At 38.5% G+C, this 20,163-nt stretch overlaps 1 protein-coding gene across 1 annotated transcript; it reads left to right on the top strand.

Annotated features, from left to right (window-relative positions):
• The first annotated feature begins 11,937 nt into the window (after window positions 1-11,937).
• Window positions 11,938-18,611, top strand: LOC115977577. The gene is made up of 3 exons (XM_031099512.1): window positions 11,938-12,620; window positions 12,715-13,429; window positions 17,302-18,611. Exons 1-3 carry the CDS (start codon window positions 12,283-12,285, stop codon window positions 18,328-18,330), a joined length of 2,082 nt encoding a protein of 693 aa, XP_030955372.1. The 5' UTR covers window positions 11,938-12,282; the 3' UTR covers window positions 18,331-18,611.
• Window positions 18,612-20,163: the final 1,552 nt, after the last annotated feature.

The raw sequence follows: 20,163 nt of genomic DNA, 5'->3' as shown, positions 1-20,163 counted from the left end.
AAACTGAAAACAGCCTTTTGTTGTTTTCAGTTTCCATAACTCATAACTCAAAAATCAGAGAATTGAGTGATGGAAACAGAGTTGTGGAAACAGAGTTATCGTTTGGCCAAACAACCTTTTTACTATGGGTCCCACCATTTTTGAGTTATGAGTTATGGAAACAGAGAATTGAGTTATCAAAAAACTCAATCCAAACAGCCTCTTACGTATCGAATCAATTGAAACACTTTTTTTTTTTTTTTTTTTTTTTTTTACAGTTACAATTGAGAGATTTAAATTTTAAACGTTTTTGTTGAAAACACAAAAAAGTGACAGTTGAGCTACAATACTAGCATTTGTCAATCAGGTGAAACAATTCTTTCGGGGGGGCTTATAAATTGTAATGAGACATTACCTAATATCTTAACCTACTGAAGACAGTGAAGAGGCAGGTAACTACGGATTCAATCATCCAGTGTGAAATGTGCAGTGACAATGTCAAAGATAGCCTTCACGCGTTGTGGAATTGTAATCATATACAGTTAGTATGGGACAAAACTATGGTCTTCTTGGAGTTCAGATGCGTTAGAGGAGCAAATATGTTACATGGCTTACTTGATAAATCTTGTATTATTGAGAACTAAAACACATGGAAGTGGCTCTGTTTACATGGATATATAATATGAAAGCTAAGAAACAAATTGAGAGAAAACCAGTCCTGGGTGGGCGTGAGCGCGCAACTGATGACAGAAGCTCGAGAGAGTGGTTGAATGAATTCCTATAATGCATAAAGCCAAACCTAAGACCACAATACCACAATAGGTTACTTGTTGGAATCCACCTCAAGCTTGCAGCATTGTAAAAAGCGAATTCAATGGTGATCAGATATAGTAATGGTGAGGTAATAGCAACTCTCTAAGTCAAAAGATAATACTTCCGCGAGGCACAGATCTGAGAAGAGAGGCATGGCTTGCTTGCTAATTTTAGATCTTGGATGCGGTGCTGGCGGCTCGGGGGGTTACCGACGGCGACGAGGCGGTTATGGTGTCTGTTGGATGAGAACTGTGGGATCCAGATTTGCAGACATCAATTGGAAATTATGATTTTTTATCTTATAGTATAAAATAGATAATTTGTCGCAGGCTGTTTTAAAAAATATGTATTTAAAAAATGAGAATGCTTTATGTATTAAGGGAATGCTTTATGCATTAAAAATTGATGCAAATGCTTTATAATATATTCTTAATTTTTCCTCCTAAAAGATGTCACATCACATGCCTGTCAATAAATAACAATAAGGGAATTTTCACTTTAAAGTATTAAACTCTATAATTTATGAATAATCCAAACTAAACCCTATAGTTTTTAAAATAGCAAAACTAATCTTGACCTTTCAAAAGGTAATAAATAAAATGATGTGGTCAAAATTGGTGTAACATTGTTTACTTAAAAGTTAATTATGAAAAGAAAAAACTGAGCCCAACAAAAAAAGTGAAGAGAGAGAGAGAGAGAGAGAGCCATGTCCAGGGTCTATTCGAGAGCATTATCTATAAGCCTGTTCAGTCATATATACTAAAGGTTCATGTAGCTGAAAACCAGAAATCCAAATTGGTCGATTGTGATCTGAAATCCAAAAGTGGTAGGAGCCTGCAGCCCATCTTTTTCTTAATTTGGGTTGTTGCACTTATCCAAAAGTGGGTGTGGAATGACTACTAGAGAAAGCCACGTATAATTGAAGTAGACTATGTACTAGTAAAACTTACACAATTTCACTTGTAATTCTTGAGGGGATATTACAAATTTCCATTTATATATGCTAACACAAATCAAAACCAAAATATTTAAATAAAAAGTTTAAACATAATAGCCAAAATAAATATAACCTGTGGGGCCCAAATGATCTATGGGCCAGGCCCATCTACCCAGGGAGAATCCAGAGGCCCAAGCCGAGGAGGGCTATGGCCCAAGCTCGACAAAATAGCCTTTGGATACCGCCGAGGACAGCTCAATCCTCGGCAGACCCAAAGTCCCCCCAAAGAAGAAATAAGGGTAAAGACGGTATATAAGACTGAAACTTGAAAGAAAGATCTAAAATATAAAGGGAAAGCTGCTGTTACTGCCATTTAATGCTCTGAACCTGACAGAGCCGTATTCTTTGGCTTTTACAACCATCCCTAACGACTTTGAGTATGGACTGATGGGACAAGTATCAACCTTGGAAAGTTTAACCCTACGCGTGGACGAAGGACAGTGGACGCGAGCTAGTATAAAAGGAAGAGTAAGTAATCTATAGGGGTGGTTGGGAAAAATGGCCAAAAACCAGAGCCTCCCAGCCCACCTCCAGGAGAAAGACTCCAGGGGTGAAGGAAAACTTAAACTCGTACGAACATCGCGAAAAACCCACCGCCCGTCAACCAAGGCCTAGCCTTCCAAATCCACGCTCTACAAGTGATATTGTTAGGGGCCTTTTTACGTGCGAACCCGACACTGTTACGGTCCGTCACGAATCGCGTCCTTACAATTGGCGCCGTCTGTGGGAAAGGCTTGTGTGTTGGTGTAGGAAGTGGGTCGATAGAGTTTCTTCGATATATCTAACCGTTGGTTATAGAGTTCTAGTATAAAATTCTGTTAGGGACTACGTTTCTTGACTAGGGGCTGGGTTGAGGAGCTAACTCCCTTAAAGCCAAGGTCCCCTGTAAAGAGCAAACTAGGCACTTGGTAGCGTTAACCGTATGGATAAACTCTAGGGGCTTGGCTGAGGAGCTAACTCCCCTAAAGCCAAGATCCCACATAAAGAGAAAACTAGGTTTTGGACAGAACCAAGGCATTGCATGGTCCACGGACCCAAGCCTTAGGGGAAACCAACTACCTGGATGTGGAAAACTAGGTTTTGGACAGAACCAAGGCATTGCATGGTCCACGGACCCAAGCCTCAGGGGAAACCAACTACCTGGATGGGGAAAACTAGGTTTTGGACAGAACCAAGGCATTGCATGGTCCTCGGACCCAAGCCTCAGGGGAAACCAACTACCTGGATGTAATGAAAACTAGGTTTTGGACAGAACCAAGGCATTGCATGGTCCACGGACCCAAGCCTCAGGGGAAACCAACTACCTGGATGGGGAAAACTAGGTTTTGGACAGAACCAAGGCATTGCATGGTCCTCGGACCCAAGTCTCAGGGGATACCAACTACCTGGATGTAATGAAAACTAGGTTTTGGACAAAACCAAGGCATTGCATGGTCCTCGGACCCAAGCCTCAGGGGAAACCAACTACCTGGATGTAATGAAAACTAGGTTTTGGACAGAACCAAGGCATTGCAAAGTCCTCGGACTCAAGCCTCAGGGAAAACCAACTACCTGGATGTGGAAAACTAGGTTTTGGACAGAACCAAGGCATTGCATGGTCCACGGACCCAAGCCTCAGGGGAAACCAACTACCTGGATGGGGAAAAACTAGGTTTTGGACAGAACCAAGGCATTGCATGGTCCACGGACCCAAGCCTCAGGGGAAACCAACTACCTGGATGGGGAAAACTAGGTTTTGGACAGAACCAAGGCATTGCATGGTCCTCGGACCCAAGTCTCAGGGGAAACCAACTACCTGGATGTAATGAAAACTAGGTTTTGGACAAAATCAAGGCATTGCATGGTCCTCGGACCCAAGCCTCAGGGGAAACCAACTACCTGGATGTAATGAAAACTAGGTTTTGGACAGAACCAAGGCATTGCAAAGTCCTCGGACTCAAGCCTCAGGGGAAACCAACTACCTGGATGTGGAAAACTAGGTTTTGGACAGAACCAAGGCATTGCATGGTCCACGGACCCAAGCCTCAGGGGAAACCAACTACCTGGATGGGGAAAAACTAGGTTTTGGACAGAACCAAGGCATTGCATGGTCCACAGACCCAAGCCTCAGGGGAAACCAACTACCTGGATGGGGAAAACTAGGTTTTGGACAGAACCAAGGCATTGCATGGTCCTCGGACCCAAGCCTCAGGGGAAACCAACTACCTGGATGTAATGAAAACTAGGTTTTGGAAAGAACCAAGGCATTGCAAAGTCCTCGGACTCAAGCCTATGGGGAAACCAACTTCCTGGATGATGGAAAACTAGGTTTTGGACAGAACCAGGGCATTGTATGGTCCACCGGACTCAAGCCCATGGGGAAACCAACTACTTGGATGAGGAACCAACTATTTAAAGAAAAAACTATGGCCCGTAAACCTCGAAATCCCTCCGAAGAGAACTCCGCGTTGGCAGACGGGTTAATACCTTGATTGCGCGGATTCCTCGGTCTACCCTCGGATCCCCAGTATCAAAGGGGTTGATGCGATACGGCGCAACATATTACCCCAAAAGCACAACCAAAGTCCCTCACTACTTAGCTACCCTTTCAGACGAATTATTTAGAGATTATCGTTCTCGGACATTGGTCTAGCATGCATCGCGTAGTACTCAGCGCTTATCCCGGTTAGTTCCAAGAATTTAGTTTATTGAAAGTTACCATTGTTATACTTGATAATATTTGTGAGTTCAAATTAGTAGGAACCTGTGTTAAAGCATTTTTTCTGCCTGGAATATCCTTAAGGGCAAGCTTGCATTTAATATTCATGCATAAAGTAGTTGTTACGAAGAAGAAAGATATGTATGGAGAAATAGACACATATTTTATTAAGACAAAGGAACAGTACAGTGTACAATGAAAAACTGAAACAAGCTTACACTAAAGTTGACTACATAAGTAAAGGAAAATACAAGCGAGTGGAGATAAGGCCGTGGGGACAGCTCAGAGGAGAGGTTGGCTACTGCGCCAAGTTATTGTCTAAGGAAACTATTCCCCGACACTTCTGCATGCCCATAACTCAGGCAGCCAAAGAACCTGACCTCAGGCTAACACCATCTACAGAAAAGGTGCTAGGAGCTTGAGGTTGGGAAGCCCCCACAAAAATTTGCCTGCTACAAGGCAGACAGTGCTGATGGTGGAAATTCCTTCTTTGGACATACCGAAAAACTGGCATGACCAGAACCTGCTTTGGATTTTGACTAAAAGAGGGAAAAAGACCCTCTCCCCTATGACGAAATGGAATGCTCCCTTGAACTTGCACCTCCTTGGCCCGTACCTCCCTACTCTGAGTCTCGGGGGGACATGACGCCTTTGTGGCAGAGGGAGCTCCTTTTTCCCAAGCCCTGCCTCAAGCATGATGAACTAAGGGAGGAATCTGAAGGATTTGTGTGTGGATAGAGCAACTTTCTCTCCTATTTATGTTAAAAGATAAGGTGGTGGCATTTAATTCGCGCAGCGTCCCAAGGAACGCTACAGACAAAACGTCTCTGGCTCGACTTCCAACATCGTCTGCAACCCTGAGGTTAAAGGAGTCTCGAGAAGGTGCACCTCGAACACTAGGACGCCAAAAGGTACTGCGTGATCAAAGGTTATGGAAACACCTCTTAATTGGTGGGCCCAGTAAATTCGCGGCCCAGGCCCGTTCAGCATATGGGCCCAGGGACAGAACCAAGGCCTTGTATGGTCTTCGGACTCAAGCCTATGGGGAAACCAAGTACCAAAAAATTATAAAACTTACAAGTTTTTGGACAGAACCAAGGCCTTGTATGGTCCTCGGACTCAAGCCTATGGGGAAACCAAGTACGAAAAATTATAAAAATTACAAGTTTTTGGACAGAACCAAGGCCTTGTACGGTCCTCGGACCCAAGCCAATGGGAAAACCAAATACTTGGATAAGAAAAGGTTTGAATCTCGTAAGATGGGTTACTTGATAAAAATGTCAGGTCACTTCATCCACGGCTTAAACACCATAAAAGGTTAAGGCCAATAAAGGTGTAAGGAAGGGGGTGGAACGCCCCAGCGCTTAGTCATATAAGAAGGCCGCTCATTTGGTGGGTGCTATATCTTCAAATGGTTATTCCTTACATGACATCAAGCCTTCGTTTTTCACCTCGGCTGGCATGGGGTAAGTATTACTCTTCATTGATCGGCCTTATTGGGCCAAACATTTCTATTAAAGTTATGGCGACGTCTTTTTATTATCAAATCTTTTGGTCTTAGTTGTCATTGATCTAGATGCTATATTATTGTGCCGAGCAGCGTTTGTAGATCCAAAAAAGAAGAAGAAGAAGGCATAGAGACAAAACATGCGAAATAAAATAACAATGATTTTTATTAATACGAAAAATTATTACAATGCACAAGGAGGGGCTCAAACGAGCCTATACAAAATGTGAACTGCCTAAGCAACCATTACATCTGTAGTACAGAAAAGTAAACTGTCAAGCGTCTTTTAAACTCGTCTTCAAAGTTTCTCCAATCTCCGCCTCATTGCTGCTCATACTAAGAGAGGGACTCACCTTAAAAAAGAGAGTGAATGAAGAAGAAGGAAATAGCAAGGAAGAAATCAATGACGAAGATGGAGGGGATGAATAAAGAAGATGGAAGACATGAGTAAAGAAGGAGGAGAAGAGGAGAGAAGAAATGAAAAGAAAGAAAAGGAGCAAAAGAGGGAGAAGAGAAAGCACCAGGTCGGAACTGGTGCTGGGAAAACTATAAGGAGAGGGCGGGGGAGGGCACCAGGGAGCAAAAGAGGGAGAAACAGAAGCACTTAGCCCCTGCCTCAGCCCTGACTCCTAACACGGCGGTGCCATAATAGGTACGCTCGTGAGGAGCCGGATGGTAATGATCTTGGGAGTTCTCGACTCAATCACGTCGAAAGTTTGACGTGACGAGTCCCTGCTTCGGATTTTGACTGAAAGAAGGATGAGGTTGATTTTGAGTCTTCGCCATCCTTGTCCCGATCGAGCTATGATGAGCTTTATCGGAACATGGCGTTTTTGGGAGGGGTGGGGCTTTTGCATCTCTTGTTGTTACGGTAAAGTGTATCACGATTTAGTGTATAAACCAGTGGGTAAAATGAACCCTAGGGGAGGCCAAGTATTTCAAATCTCAGAAGGATGAAAAGGGATTCTTTACAAAAACAATAACCTCCTCCTTTCCTTCTTATACAGAGGGTGGGGTGGGAGACATTTAATAGGTTCAGATCTCCAAAGGAATCTGCCAACACAAACATGCCGGTTCCGCTTCTCCACCCCATCAAAACAAACCGCCAAACTAAAGTAGTTTCGTAGATAGTGGTCATTAAAAGCACGTTTTGGAATACCCAAACGATAAGAACGCGTCAAGCCCGAAATCAAAAAACCGTCTCATAGGCCGGTGCATTTCTTGGACAGATGAAGAGCCGCCAGCATTATTAATAGGCCAAATTGATTGGGCCGTAGGACGAGGTTGGACATCACCAAAACCCCCCTTTCCAACCAAGAAGTTGGACAGCCGGGTTTTGAGGGGCTATTGTGGGGCCCAAATGATCTATGGGTCAGGCCCATCTACCCAGGGAGAATCCAGAGGCCCAAGCCGAGGAGGGCTATGGCTCAAGCTCGACAAAATAGCCTTTGGATACCGCCGAGGATAGCTCAATCCTCGGCAGACCCAAAGTCCCCCCAAAGAAGAAATAAGGGTAAAGACGGTATAAGACTGAAACTTAGAAGAAAGATCTAAAATATCAAGGGAAAGCTGCTGTTACTGCCATTTAATGTTCTGAACCTGACAGAGCCGTATTCTTTGGCTTTTACAACCATCCCTAACGACTTTGAGTATGGACTGATGGGACAAGTATCAACCTTGGAAAGTTTAACCCTACGCGTGGACGAAGGACAGTAGACGCGAGCTAGTATAAAAGGAAGAGTAAGTAATCTATAGGGGTGGTTGGGAAAAATGGCCAAAAACCAGAGCCTCCCAGCCCACCTCCAGGAGAAAGACTCCAGGGGTGAAGGAAAACTTAAACTCGTACGAACACCGCGAAAAACCCACCGCCCGTCAACCAAGGCCTAGCCTTCCAAACCCACGCTCTACAAGTGATATTGTTAGGGGTCTTTTTACGTGCGAACCCGACACTGTTACGGTCCGTCACGAATCGCGTCCTTACATAACCAATTTGAGAAAAAAAAGTACACAAGTTATCAATTGGTTCGATGTCATTCCCAATTATTATTTGTATATTTACCTAAAAATATACTTATATATACTTGAGAATGGGTTCTATAAATATGTCCATATAATACTAAATTATTATTTGTAATTTATTGATAATGTAAATAGTCTAATCATAGTTAAATTTCATGAATTTGTGAAAAGGTAAACAAATTTAGTCAGGATTTTACTATATATAGGAAAATAATAAGCTAATCAAGTAACTCAAAAATAAACTCAAGCTTGTTCGACAAAAAATATTAACCAAGTTTGAATATGTAATCATGTTTGGTTATAAGCTCGAATTCAACTTGTGTTTGAAATAAAATTAAATAAGCAAGTCTAAATATTGAGTACTCTACTTGATTCAACTCATTTACTGCCCTAACCACAAGTGGTGGTTAAAAATACAAAAGAAAATTATAAATTTGTTGTGCATCCATATTAGCTAATGAAACAACAGGTTCCTAAAATATTAAAATTAAATAATAATAAGCTATTAACAAAAAAATAATAATAATAAGCTCCATCAGCATATTATAACAAAAGTCTCCACTAAGAGATTAACCATGATCTTTACATCTTGCTCAACGTGGTTTATAGCACCGTAATCTAAAGCTAAAAAGAGCACATTTCGCAAGGCCCACAATTTAGTGCGTGTTTTTTTTTTTTTTTTTTTTAAAGAAACAAACACTTACATACACAAACAAGGGGTAAATGAGTTAGAACATAAAAGGCATGCTACAAACTTATAATTTATGCTTATTAGTGAGTTTTGTCAAAGTTTTGAAACTTGGAACAAGTTGACAGCCAAGCATCTTCTTATATTATTATTATTTTATATATGATAAGTTTTGAATTCATGATGTCCGCTCGGATTATTATTCTTTATTATAATGTCAAGACAAAAATAGACTTCTTTTTAGTATAGATTATATTTGATCATATATTTTTTATTTAACAATAATAGACTTTATCAATTGAATATATTATAACACACTCGTATTATTATCATCATTATTTTTATTGTTACTATACCTTTTAAAAAAATAATTTTTTTTCAATAATTTTTTTTTGAGATGTAGAGTTTCAACCTATTTTCAATGTGATAAATCAGTCAGAAGCATTTCTAAAGAATCATTATAACTATTTTTGGAGATAAGCCTAAAAGGATATGCTACTAATTCAATAATTGTTGTATATTTGGCGTAAAAGAAATGAACCACGACTAGGAAGTAGGAACCAACAATTAAAAAAAAAAAAAGAACCACAGCCAAAAAGGCCACTAGAAAACGAAATATGATCATTCGACGACTTTACCAGATCTAAACAGTCGAATCATATTCTCATTGTTTATGAATTATGAGAGACTATTGATGCTGCAGCACCTCAATATCAACCGTACAATTAATAAAAATAGTATGAGATGGTCAAATAATCAAACAGTTCATAAAACACTTCAACTAATATCTCGTATTCACTCACAAAAAGTTATATCCCGGTCTATCTTTTTAAAATAATAATAATGTTGCACTTGCACTGCTTCTTTATTTTATTAGTATTTTTCAAATTTTCACAACTAGATTACACAATTGTTTTTGGTTCTTAAAACCAATACACATTTCTTGCCAACAATCTATTATTTATTATTCAACTCGATAATGCAAAAAATCTTCTGTGAGTTAGTGTGCGTTTGAGAAGTAATAAAAATTATAAATTATTTCATTATTTAGTTTATTTTTGCTACTATTCATGAACCCCACTGCACTTTTTGTATTATTCATGGGCTCCACTATACTATTTCAGCTAACTTTTACCTTTATCTACAGTACTTTCTGTAATAAGTTTTCAGTTTCAACAAATAAGCGATATCCAAATAGACCTTTACTCGTCCAAACACACTGCATAGTGCATAGAAAGATTAAAAGACTCATATGAAGGAAATTTTATTAGAAGACACTGATGTGGGTAAGCTAGTCAAAATGCTTATTGTACCTATGCGAATGGAGTCATGCTACCCTTAGTTATGCGATGTGAGTGACCATTGGCTTCATAACTACCCATTCCATAACAGGAATGTGGTTAATATGTTGATTGTAGCGGCCGCGTAATCATTAGGGTATTTGACTGTTGGGTAACAGTCGTAAACATACTAGCATATTTAATGCACTCCTGATGCTCATGCGTTCTTTTACTGGCCTAAATGTCTTGTCCATGTGAGTGGATGAGTGTAGGGTGGAGATTTATGACGACATTGACGATGGCATAATCCATCAAGATATATATTTTTTCATAGTTTGCATGTAATATAACGCAATTTTGTAAATAAATAATTAAATAAATAACCTTCAAATAAAAGGTTTCTTATGTGAACTAATTTTTTATTTATAAATTTACATAATGTATAATTTGAATCCAAACTCATATCTATATGAGAGTGAGTTGGAAGAAGTGAATAAATTTAATTATAAACTTAAAAAGGTACTTGTTTAGATATCTCACATAAATCATGCACTAATTATTATTGAGTCCTTCCTAAATAAATACACACACACACACATATATATATATATATATATATAATTCACAAATAGCCTATCACCTCATATGTAGGTCATTAACAAAATTTAAATTGTAAATAGTGATAGGTCCATGTGTGGGGTGATAAGCAAATTTTGGAATGTTGTTTAATTGGTGTGAATTTTTGTTGTGTCTTTGGCTTTATTGCAATTGAGTTGGGGTTTCAAACCTACTACTAACTATACAACATTGGAACAGTTGGAGTAAGAATTCTCCAAGTGAGCACATTTTGTGGGATCATCAAGTGCTTATTGCTTGTTGAAGCCTCACTCTGAAAGAGTATGAATAGATAGAGAGGGAATCCATCAATAATAAGGGAAAATCTTTGATTTTTAACTTAGGATTACCTTTGAAAGTTAGAACACAAAGATCGATTTGTTGCCAAAAAAGTAAAACAATGATAATTTTTGTAAGTAAAAATAAAAATACTATAAAGTGGTTGTATCAGCCAGAGTGACTGCATATTCATAAAAAGAGAATGTGAAGTTTGAATTAAATTTCTAAACCTACTACTATTTTTGCACCTTTTTTCCCATAAAATGAGTTTAACGATGATAAATTTGATAATCAAAACAGAAAATAGGTACTTGAAGTGTTTGTGCCGGCCTCGATAGCTCATCACTCTTATTTAATAAAAAGCAGGGACAATAGTGGTTCTTTTAATCCTACTTTATATTTTACGTTTGCATAAAGATAACTTAACATTTGAGTTAGAGCTATATATCTACTATTATTTTACAACTCATTCACTAAAAATAATTACGATATCACTGTGACGATTGTGATAGTTTATCACCATTGATTCAACTGTAAAAATAAAGTGGCAATAAGTTCGATGAGTTAAAACAGGGGAGGTGTCAGTTAAGTTAGAATTCAAAACCTACTAGTACTATTTCTACAACATTTCAAACATTTTGTTTAAAAAAAAAAAAAAAAAAAACTAAGGGGCTTTTTGGTATGTGATTTTGAGTAACAATTTTCAGTTTTTAAATAATATTACACATATTTTCACACACTTTTACATTTATACGTATTTTTAAAAAATACAAATAATGTTACTAGAACAATGTTACTAGATGGGCTCTAAAACATGATTTATCAAACTTTGCTAATCAGAAACACTCCCTAGAGTGGCTGTGACGGCCGTGATAGTTGCTAACCCTTGATAACAGGTGCGGTGGGACCCATGTCGAGCCACGATATGTGGAGAAGAACACTCAGTCTGTGACGGAGAGGGTATAATTTCGAAAGGGGACATTTTCGTAAAATTACAAGTCACAAATAGAAGAGAAGAGAAAGAAACTTCATAACTTTTGCCAAGGTGGTGCGAGCTGGAAATCAAAGCCCAAAACACTCTTTTGTTTATACCCATTTCTTCCGAACCGCGAAGAAAGCAAAAAATCGAAAAGCAGAACCACAACACAACACAACACACACACACACACTCACACATATAAATACAAATCTAAAAGGCCGCAGACGAAAACGAACATATAAAAAAAAAACACAATACTAATAGTTGTAGTAATAGACAGAGAGATAGATAATATACTCCATTTCCATATATCACATAACAAAACAAAAAAAAACGTACAAACCCAACCCCTCCTCTTCTCCCTCCCTCCCTCCCCATCGAAACGCAAAAACCCTAAAACAATTTGAATATGAGGAAATGAGAGGAGCATGGGTAGGGAGCACGGAACGAGCGTTCAACCTTGGGGCACGTTAGAGGACCTCCTGTTAGCGTGCGCCGTTATCCGTCACGGCACAGCCAGCTGGGACTCCATCGCCATGGAACTTCAGAACCGGAGCTCCTCCTCCTCCTCCTCCGCCGCTACAGCCGCCACCGCCACCGCCATGCTCGGTATCACTCCTCTGTACTGTAGGGACAAGTTCGACGACCTTAAACGACGGTTCATGGCTCGAAACGACGACGAATCGGGTCGCATCGCGGAGGAGCTGCGTCGGATTCGGGTCGAGGAGCTTAAGCGCGAGGTCCGACGACGCGACGACTCGATCGTGTAATTCGGCTGATCGGATTGTCTGTGTTCATTTCTCGTTGGAGATCTGTTGGTTTAAGATCTGAGTTTGTTGTTGTTGTTGTTATGTCTACAGGTCGTTGGAGTTGAAGCTTAAGAGGTTGAAGGAGGAGAGAGACCGGAGTTTGAAAGAGGAGGCGGAGAACGTCGATCTGAAGAAAGATCTCGAAGGTGACGCCGGAGAAACGACTCCGTTGCCAGAGAATCTCGCCGTGTCCGGCGATATCTCCGACGATAAAGAGAATCGCTCGTTCAACGAGTCAAATTCGACGACTCAAAAAGGCGAGGGTCAAGCCCGAAACGACGCCGTAAAAGTCCAAATTAGACCCGAACCGGAGAGAAACGAACCGGATCCGGGTCGAACCGAGTCGAGCCCGGTCTTGAACGGTAAGGTGGACGCAAATGAAAATGAAATACAAGACGACGATGACGACGCAGGTGAGAAGAGAAAACTTGTAGGAGGGATTATGGTTAAGCCGAGTCGGGCGGGTCGACTCAGCGAGTCGAACGAGGGATTGGAATCGGTCGGTGAGTCGAAGCGGGAAAAGGAAACGGCTTCTAAGCAAAGCAGTGACGTACAAAGCTCAGCGAGCTTGTCAAGAAAGAAACGGCGTCGTAAGGTCAGTTCAAGTGGTGGTGGAAGTAGCAGCGGCGAGGAGCCCGAGGTTGATGAGGTGTCTCCCGCCACAAAACGTGTCTCAGCCGTCAAATCTGAGCCCTTGATCAAGCTCCTTGGAATCATTCGGTCGCATCGGCTCGGCTCAGTTTTCGAGCGCCGGCTTCGGAGCCAGGTATCCTTTATACTCTTAACAAAACATATATTCTTCTTTATATTTTTTTTCAAAAAAAAAAAAAAAAAAAAAAAACAGAGAGAGGATCAATATTACATCGTAAGTCATAAAATGAACGGACGTGATGCTTTCTCAAATGTCAGGTTGATCTGTTGTGGACCAATCGGATAGTGCCATACATAGCGTATAGGCATTGTTAGGGGCGTTTTGGTAATTATACTGTACAGAAAACTGTGATGGGACACGTGAGCATTGGGTTAAAACTTAAAAGACAAAAAAAAATAAAAATAAAAATAAACGGGAACTACAATGATGCTTATGAAGGTGTGGGTGCATGTTATATTTTTTAGGTGGGGTCCAGTTATATACATTTGAAACTACGTCGTATAGTGCATAATGAAAGATAAGACTCTTTTTAAGTTACACACTCCTGACCTGGGCCTTGCCGACTTGGCTCGTAGCGTGCTCAGATTTTAATATTTTAGATAATAAATAATCAGCGTAAAATGCGAAGGACACGAAGGCAAAAAAGTTCAAAACATTAAATAGATTACAGCGTACGAATAGTCTTTGCCGTTTGAGTGGGTTTTATTACTTGTTACTTCTTTTAGTAATTTTAAAATAAGATTTCAATCGACAATCGTACATTTTTAGTTCTTCTTAAACACTTCTTCTTTTTTCTTAAAAGAAACAAAATGTTTTTTTTTTTAAAATTTTTTATTCTTTTCCCAAATAGAATTTATATGTTCGGTCTTTTGTCTTCTGTTGATCAGTTAAAATGGATTTAATTTAATTTTATCTTTTATCTATCAGTATATCATGATACCATGTTTAGCCAGACAACTAAGATTTACAACATATACTGTATACACATGCATCCTAGTAAAAGGGACTGTCACCTTTGTCATGGCATTTGAATTTGATAGGATAGTTCCCATTTCCTAAATGGGTAGCAATATGGGTCCGGTAAAACCAAAAAGGTTTTTATTTTTGGGACGAAAATTTAGAACCAAAAGGCCTTTTAATTTTAATCCAATTAAAACATAAAACGCTCTATTATGAGGCTACTGTTTTTATTTTGTCTGTATCTATCATCATCATCATAGATAGATACTAGATAGATACTAGTTTTTAACTTTTTAAATTTTTTTTTGCTAGTTCAAATTTTGGCTGGAGTTTGGTCCTTTAGTAGGTAGGAAAAATTATATTTTGTATTGGGTGTATACACCATCACAGTAGGTGGGTCCCACACAAACACTTGAAATAGAGGGATTGGTATGTTAGTTCAAACCTATGTTTTCAATTTTTAAACAATATTACACGTATTTTCACATTTTTTTCACTTACACGTATTTTCAAAAAAATTGAAAACTGTTGTTTAACCACACGTACCAAACGAGAATTTCTTTAGATAGGTACACTGCAATATATCACGTTCTACACTCTCATGGGGAGAAATTATTAGGTCCACCAGGATGACTACTAACGTGGTCTTCCCTGACCTTCCAACTAATAAAATGTTGTTATTTAAGCAAATGTGACATCAACTGGTAATTTTTATTTTCTATTCTTTGTGCTGATTAAGAAGCTTACTTACACATTTGCATAGATGACTTTGTCTCAATCGATAGGAGGAGGGTCACATCATCAGTCCTTCTGGTGGACTTAATAATTTCTCCCTCATGTGATGAAGTAACAGGGAAAAATCTCCTATGGTGGTTGCATGGTAAGACGGTCACAAATGTGGCCAATAAAAATTGGGCTACCCTACCCATAATAGGCGGGGTACCTATTTATGCCTTATTTCTGGCATGTGTCGCTTGGAGTTGTTAAGGTGGCGAGCCTATACGGATATATGTAGTAGTCCTCGAGTCATGCCCTTATGTGGCCCTGGTCGATTCGTAATAGAAGATAAAAGGAGTAAACGACGGTCCATTTGTTTGGGCTGTCTCAGGAAAAAAAACGTTGTCCTTTTCATGTTGCTGCAACGTGTCAATTCAAACCCCTCCTCACAATTCTTACCGGCCTCCCATTCTGATTCAAGTGAAAAGTATTTCTTCTTCGTCTGGGGGTTCAAGAGACCGAGTGAAAGCTACAATTCGTTTTGTTATTCTTTAAGTCCGACAAAGTTTTTCCCGTATTTTAGCCTGAGAAGGCTTTTTTTATTTATTTATTTATTTATAATTTTTTTAAATTTTTAAATTTTAAATTTTATTTTTAAAGATACTAAAGTATTTTTAACACTAAGAGAAAGCCGGGTGAAAGTCTTAGAAGCCCTGAGTTCTAACTATTTAGCTAAAACATGTGGATCTAATTCTTTATGCTACGTCGTTTGAATCCTTGGGAGCGATTGGTTTCTATGTTGCATGTAACGCATACTCGTTATACAAGCCACGTGTTGATTGTCGATCACCCGTTTGTTTTTTTATCCCTTGATCCAGGTCGTGCTGCAATCTAGCCCACTTAGCTGACTCTCTTTGGCCAGTTTGGGACCATAATTTTTTGCTTTTTATTTTTAAATTTAAACTTAAAATTTTAAAGACGGGGAGTTGCTTGCTTGCATAACCCACCAATAGATAACAAAAAGTCTCTACACACACTTAGCCATAACCAATACACATGTTAAACATTAATTTGATTACTTTTCACATGTACTAGTGGTGGTTTCCATATATAAGTGTTAAAATCTAGATAAACTACAAATTTAGTCTCTATCATTTACATCATATTTCAATTAGGTCTCTAATTTTTTAATTGTGTCAATGTAGTCTTTAACCTTTCAAGATTGTGTCAATTTCGTTCATGTTGTTATATTTTCGATGGAAATTGCCGACGTGGCAAATGACCAAAAATAAAAAATTAGTTTTTGTTAATGTGACAATAAACTAATTTTTTATTTTGATTGTTTGCAATGTCAGCAATTTCTATCTAAGATATAAGGGCATGACTAAATTGACACGACCTTAAAAAATTAAGGACCAATTTGACATAATTGAAAGATTATTGACCAAATTAAAATATAATGTAAATGATATGGAGCAAAACCTAGTTTACCCTAAAATCTATTACTAATGCGGCACAATGTTCAAACTTTTTTTTTCACTCTTTATGACATCATTGTTTGCGTGCATTTTTTTTTTTCCTTTTACAGCTAAAACTTTCCTTTTTATACTGAAAGGGCTTCTTTATTGACCCGCACTTACGCCTTCCCTCTTTCATACGCTAACATTTTGATCAAGTGTGTAAATTTATTAATTGGGCTGTATTTTTCTATAGTTTTAATTTTGATCTTTTCTTTTCCACTTAATTTTTTTTTTCAAATGTCAAAAGTTATGATTTAAAATAATATTATTTTCAACAGCTGTATTATTGATCGATGATTCCAATTTATTAAGATCAATCATAATATTCATAACATACCCTCTTAGGAGTCACAAAAATTATGAAAATCTTTTGTTCTTAAGATTTGTTGTAGTTTTAAAAATCACAACTTTACAATTAATCCCCATTAAATTTAAAATTATAGGGTCCTAGTGGTAAAATACTTTCCGTGTCCCTACGGCGCTCTATTATATTATTGTTGCGTCAGCTAAGTTAAGGACCGATGCAACTAACGTATGACTTTATTTGGAATGACCATTCTGCCCCCACCAAAAAAAAAATTGTAAAAAAAGATTAAAAAGGAATTAACAAAAGTGATGATCATGCACGTACAGAAAGGAATCGCAGAAAATTAAAATGAAGAAAAGTCTAATGGGAATCAACAATTGTTGTACTTTCTGATCTCAAGGCAAAGATGTGGAATAGCATTAGCATCCATATTCTATTCCAATATTCTTTGTTTAACAGGAACCAATATACTGTTGTTTCAGGAATCCGAAAGGTACAAAAACTTGATTCGGCAACACATGGATCTCCGAACGGTTCAATCCAGGCTTGACAGAGGTGTGTACGCGGATAACATACACAAATTCTTCCGTGATCTCCTGCTCATATTCAACAATGGTGTCATGTTTTTCCGTAAAAGTTCGCCCGAGCACGTTGCAGCCCAAGATCTTCGAGCTCTAGTACGCAGGGAGCTGAGAAATAAGCTCCGAAAACCCCAACCCCAACCCCGGAAGACAGTGAAACTTGAACCCAAACATGAACCGGACTCGCTTTCGAAACCCAATAATAAGCCCTCTACTGCTACCTTGGTGGCATGCGGGAAACGCAGTTCTATGAAAGTACTAACCGAAGGTGCTAATAGAAAAGAAGATAAAAGAGAGAGAGTGGCAGTTGGGGAGAAACCAAATGTTATTAATCAGAAGAAGAATGAAGGTACTTTTATTAAGGTTAGTGGGGAGGAGAAGCAGGGTATAAGGAGGAAAAGGACTAGAGAAAGACAGGGTCGGAGAAGCAGGAGAACAAACAATAATAAAGGTGGTGGTGAAATAAAACATGAATTCGGTGGGAATGTGCTCAGCTCTCATGACGCTTTGGAGTTGATTAAGTTAGAGAAGAAGAAGCAAAACGCGGTGAAGAAGAAGAAGCAAGGCGCGGCGAGCTTCTTGAAAAGAATGAAGCAGAATTCGCCAAGTGATCAAGTGACGGAGGATACTGATGATGTTTCCGAAGATGATAGCATTGAGAGTAAAGGTGAGGAGGAGGAGGAGGAGGAGGAGAAGAAGAGGAGGGGTAGGAAGAATGAAGGGAGGGGGGAGAGGGTTACGCGGAGTTCTACAGGTGGGAGAGGAACGAAAGAGGAAAATGCAAAGGCGAAAAGAGGGGTTGGGAGGCCGCCAAAGAGGCCAGAGACAGTGACCGTGGCGGCAGCTTCGGGGAAGAGGGGGAGAGATAATAGTGAGTCGGAGGTGGTGGGAAGTGCAAGCAGCAGGTCCAGGAAACGTCCAAGAAGATGATGGTGGTTGTTGTATAATGTACATTACATAGTGCATGTGTGTTAATTGGCCTTTTGTTTTGTTGCCAAAGTTGTGTTTTTATAGCATACCCGAAAGAAAGGGAAAGAGTCAACAGAGAGATAGGGAGAGAGAGAGAGAGAGAGATTGTGAACTTGTAGAATGTTTGTGGCAGCCATTGCATATACACAGGCACGTAGAGGTGGTAGCAATCATGCGTCTTTTCTAATTTGGTTCAGTGTTTCAGTCTAAAATAAATTAGGACCTGGTAATTGTTTAGAAAAGATGAGAAGAAATAGTAACATTTGCCAATCTGACTAATATAAGCACGCTTACTATCCTTTCAAATATAAGCCAACCCTCTCTCAAAAAATAAATAAATAGAAAAATAAAACAAAAAAAATCTACCAATATCGTATTACATTTAAAATAAATTCACAATTTTAATTAACAAGCTCACAAACACGACACTTTGACACTTTTTTCCTATTTTAATATTTGGTAATTGGTTAGATGAAATGTGTTCCTATTTTGATATTTGGTAATTGTTTTTTTTTTTTTTGGGAGATATTTGGTAATTGATTAGGTAAAATAGGAAGGATGAAAATGGTGAGTTGTGAAGTTCTCTAAAAAAAAATTACACATTAAGGTTTGTGACAAAAATGAGGCTTTTATATTTGTTTTTTTTTAGGTTTTTTGTGATATTCCCTATGATGATGTATTACTATATTTTCTATATTCCTTAAGTTTGACGTATTGCTATATTGCTTGTTAAAAAAGATATAATAATTATTAGTTACTTCTTGAATATAGTTGATGCGATACTCTACACTAATAAATACAAGTCACCTAATAAAGAATTAACCTTTCGATATTATTTTTTGAATCTATGTCATATTTCTATATTAAATAACTTATGTTTATTGGTTTAATATACCACATCAATCTATTCCAAGCTTTGAACTTAAAAAGAATGAACAATTTTGAGTAGCACACAATGAGATTGCCACCATATTGAGAGGGTATAACACATGATTGTTAACAATTTCTGCAATTGGAATCTCTAGCACACTCCAAGGCACCTCAAGATTTCTCTAGCGGTTTTTTGTTTGTTTGTTTTTTTTTTTATCTTTTTTTTTTTTGGGTGGGGTGGGGGGGGGGCTAGAGTTAACTCATTGGAAAAATAGTCTTCGAGGTTTCAAACTCTCAAGCACTTTGGATCACAAGTATAGATGGTAAACTAACATAGTTTTTTCAATGTAATGCAAAACTCAAGGTTGGTAAGGTTCACATGGTCATTGCTAATAGGACCTGAAAGATGATTGAAAGGACAAGAGAGTTCTCTCACTCCTGCTGCACTATACATTTCAAGTGGAAGCAATCCTGATAGAGAGTTACCGAGTTAGAACATGCGCGGAAAACCTGTAGTTTGGAACATCCTCTTAGTCCACTGAATTTGACCACTATGATTATTATAAGAAAAGTCAAGAAGCATGACAAAAGGAGAATTGATGCAAGGAAGAGAAGGAATAGGGCCTGTGAAACTATTGTTGCTGACATTGAGCTTTGTCAAATTCCGTGCTAGTTGAAAGAATGTAGCTTGTATCATCCCATTGGAGTCATTGCTAGATATGTCAACTATTTGACTGGAGTTAGGCCAGCCATTAGATGAAAATAGCAACTTTTTTATATTACTTTTTGAATCTATCATATTTTTATATTAAATAGCTTATATTCCAAGCTTAGAACTTAAAAAAAATGAACATTTTGAATGGCACACACTGAGATTGCAACCATATTGAGTGGATAGAACACGTGACGGTTAACAATTACTGC

The sequence above is a fragment of the Quercus lobata genome, chromosome 1 (assembly GCF_001633185.2).
Source record: "Quercus lobata isolate SW786 chromosome 1, ValleyOak3.0 Primary Assembly, whole genome shotgun sequence".
Lineage (NCBI taxonomy): Eukaryota > Viridiplantae > Streptophyta > Magnoliopsida > Fagales > Fagaceae > Quercus > Quercus lobata.
This window is presented reverse-complemented; position numbering and strand designations above follow the sequence as displayed.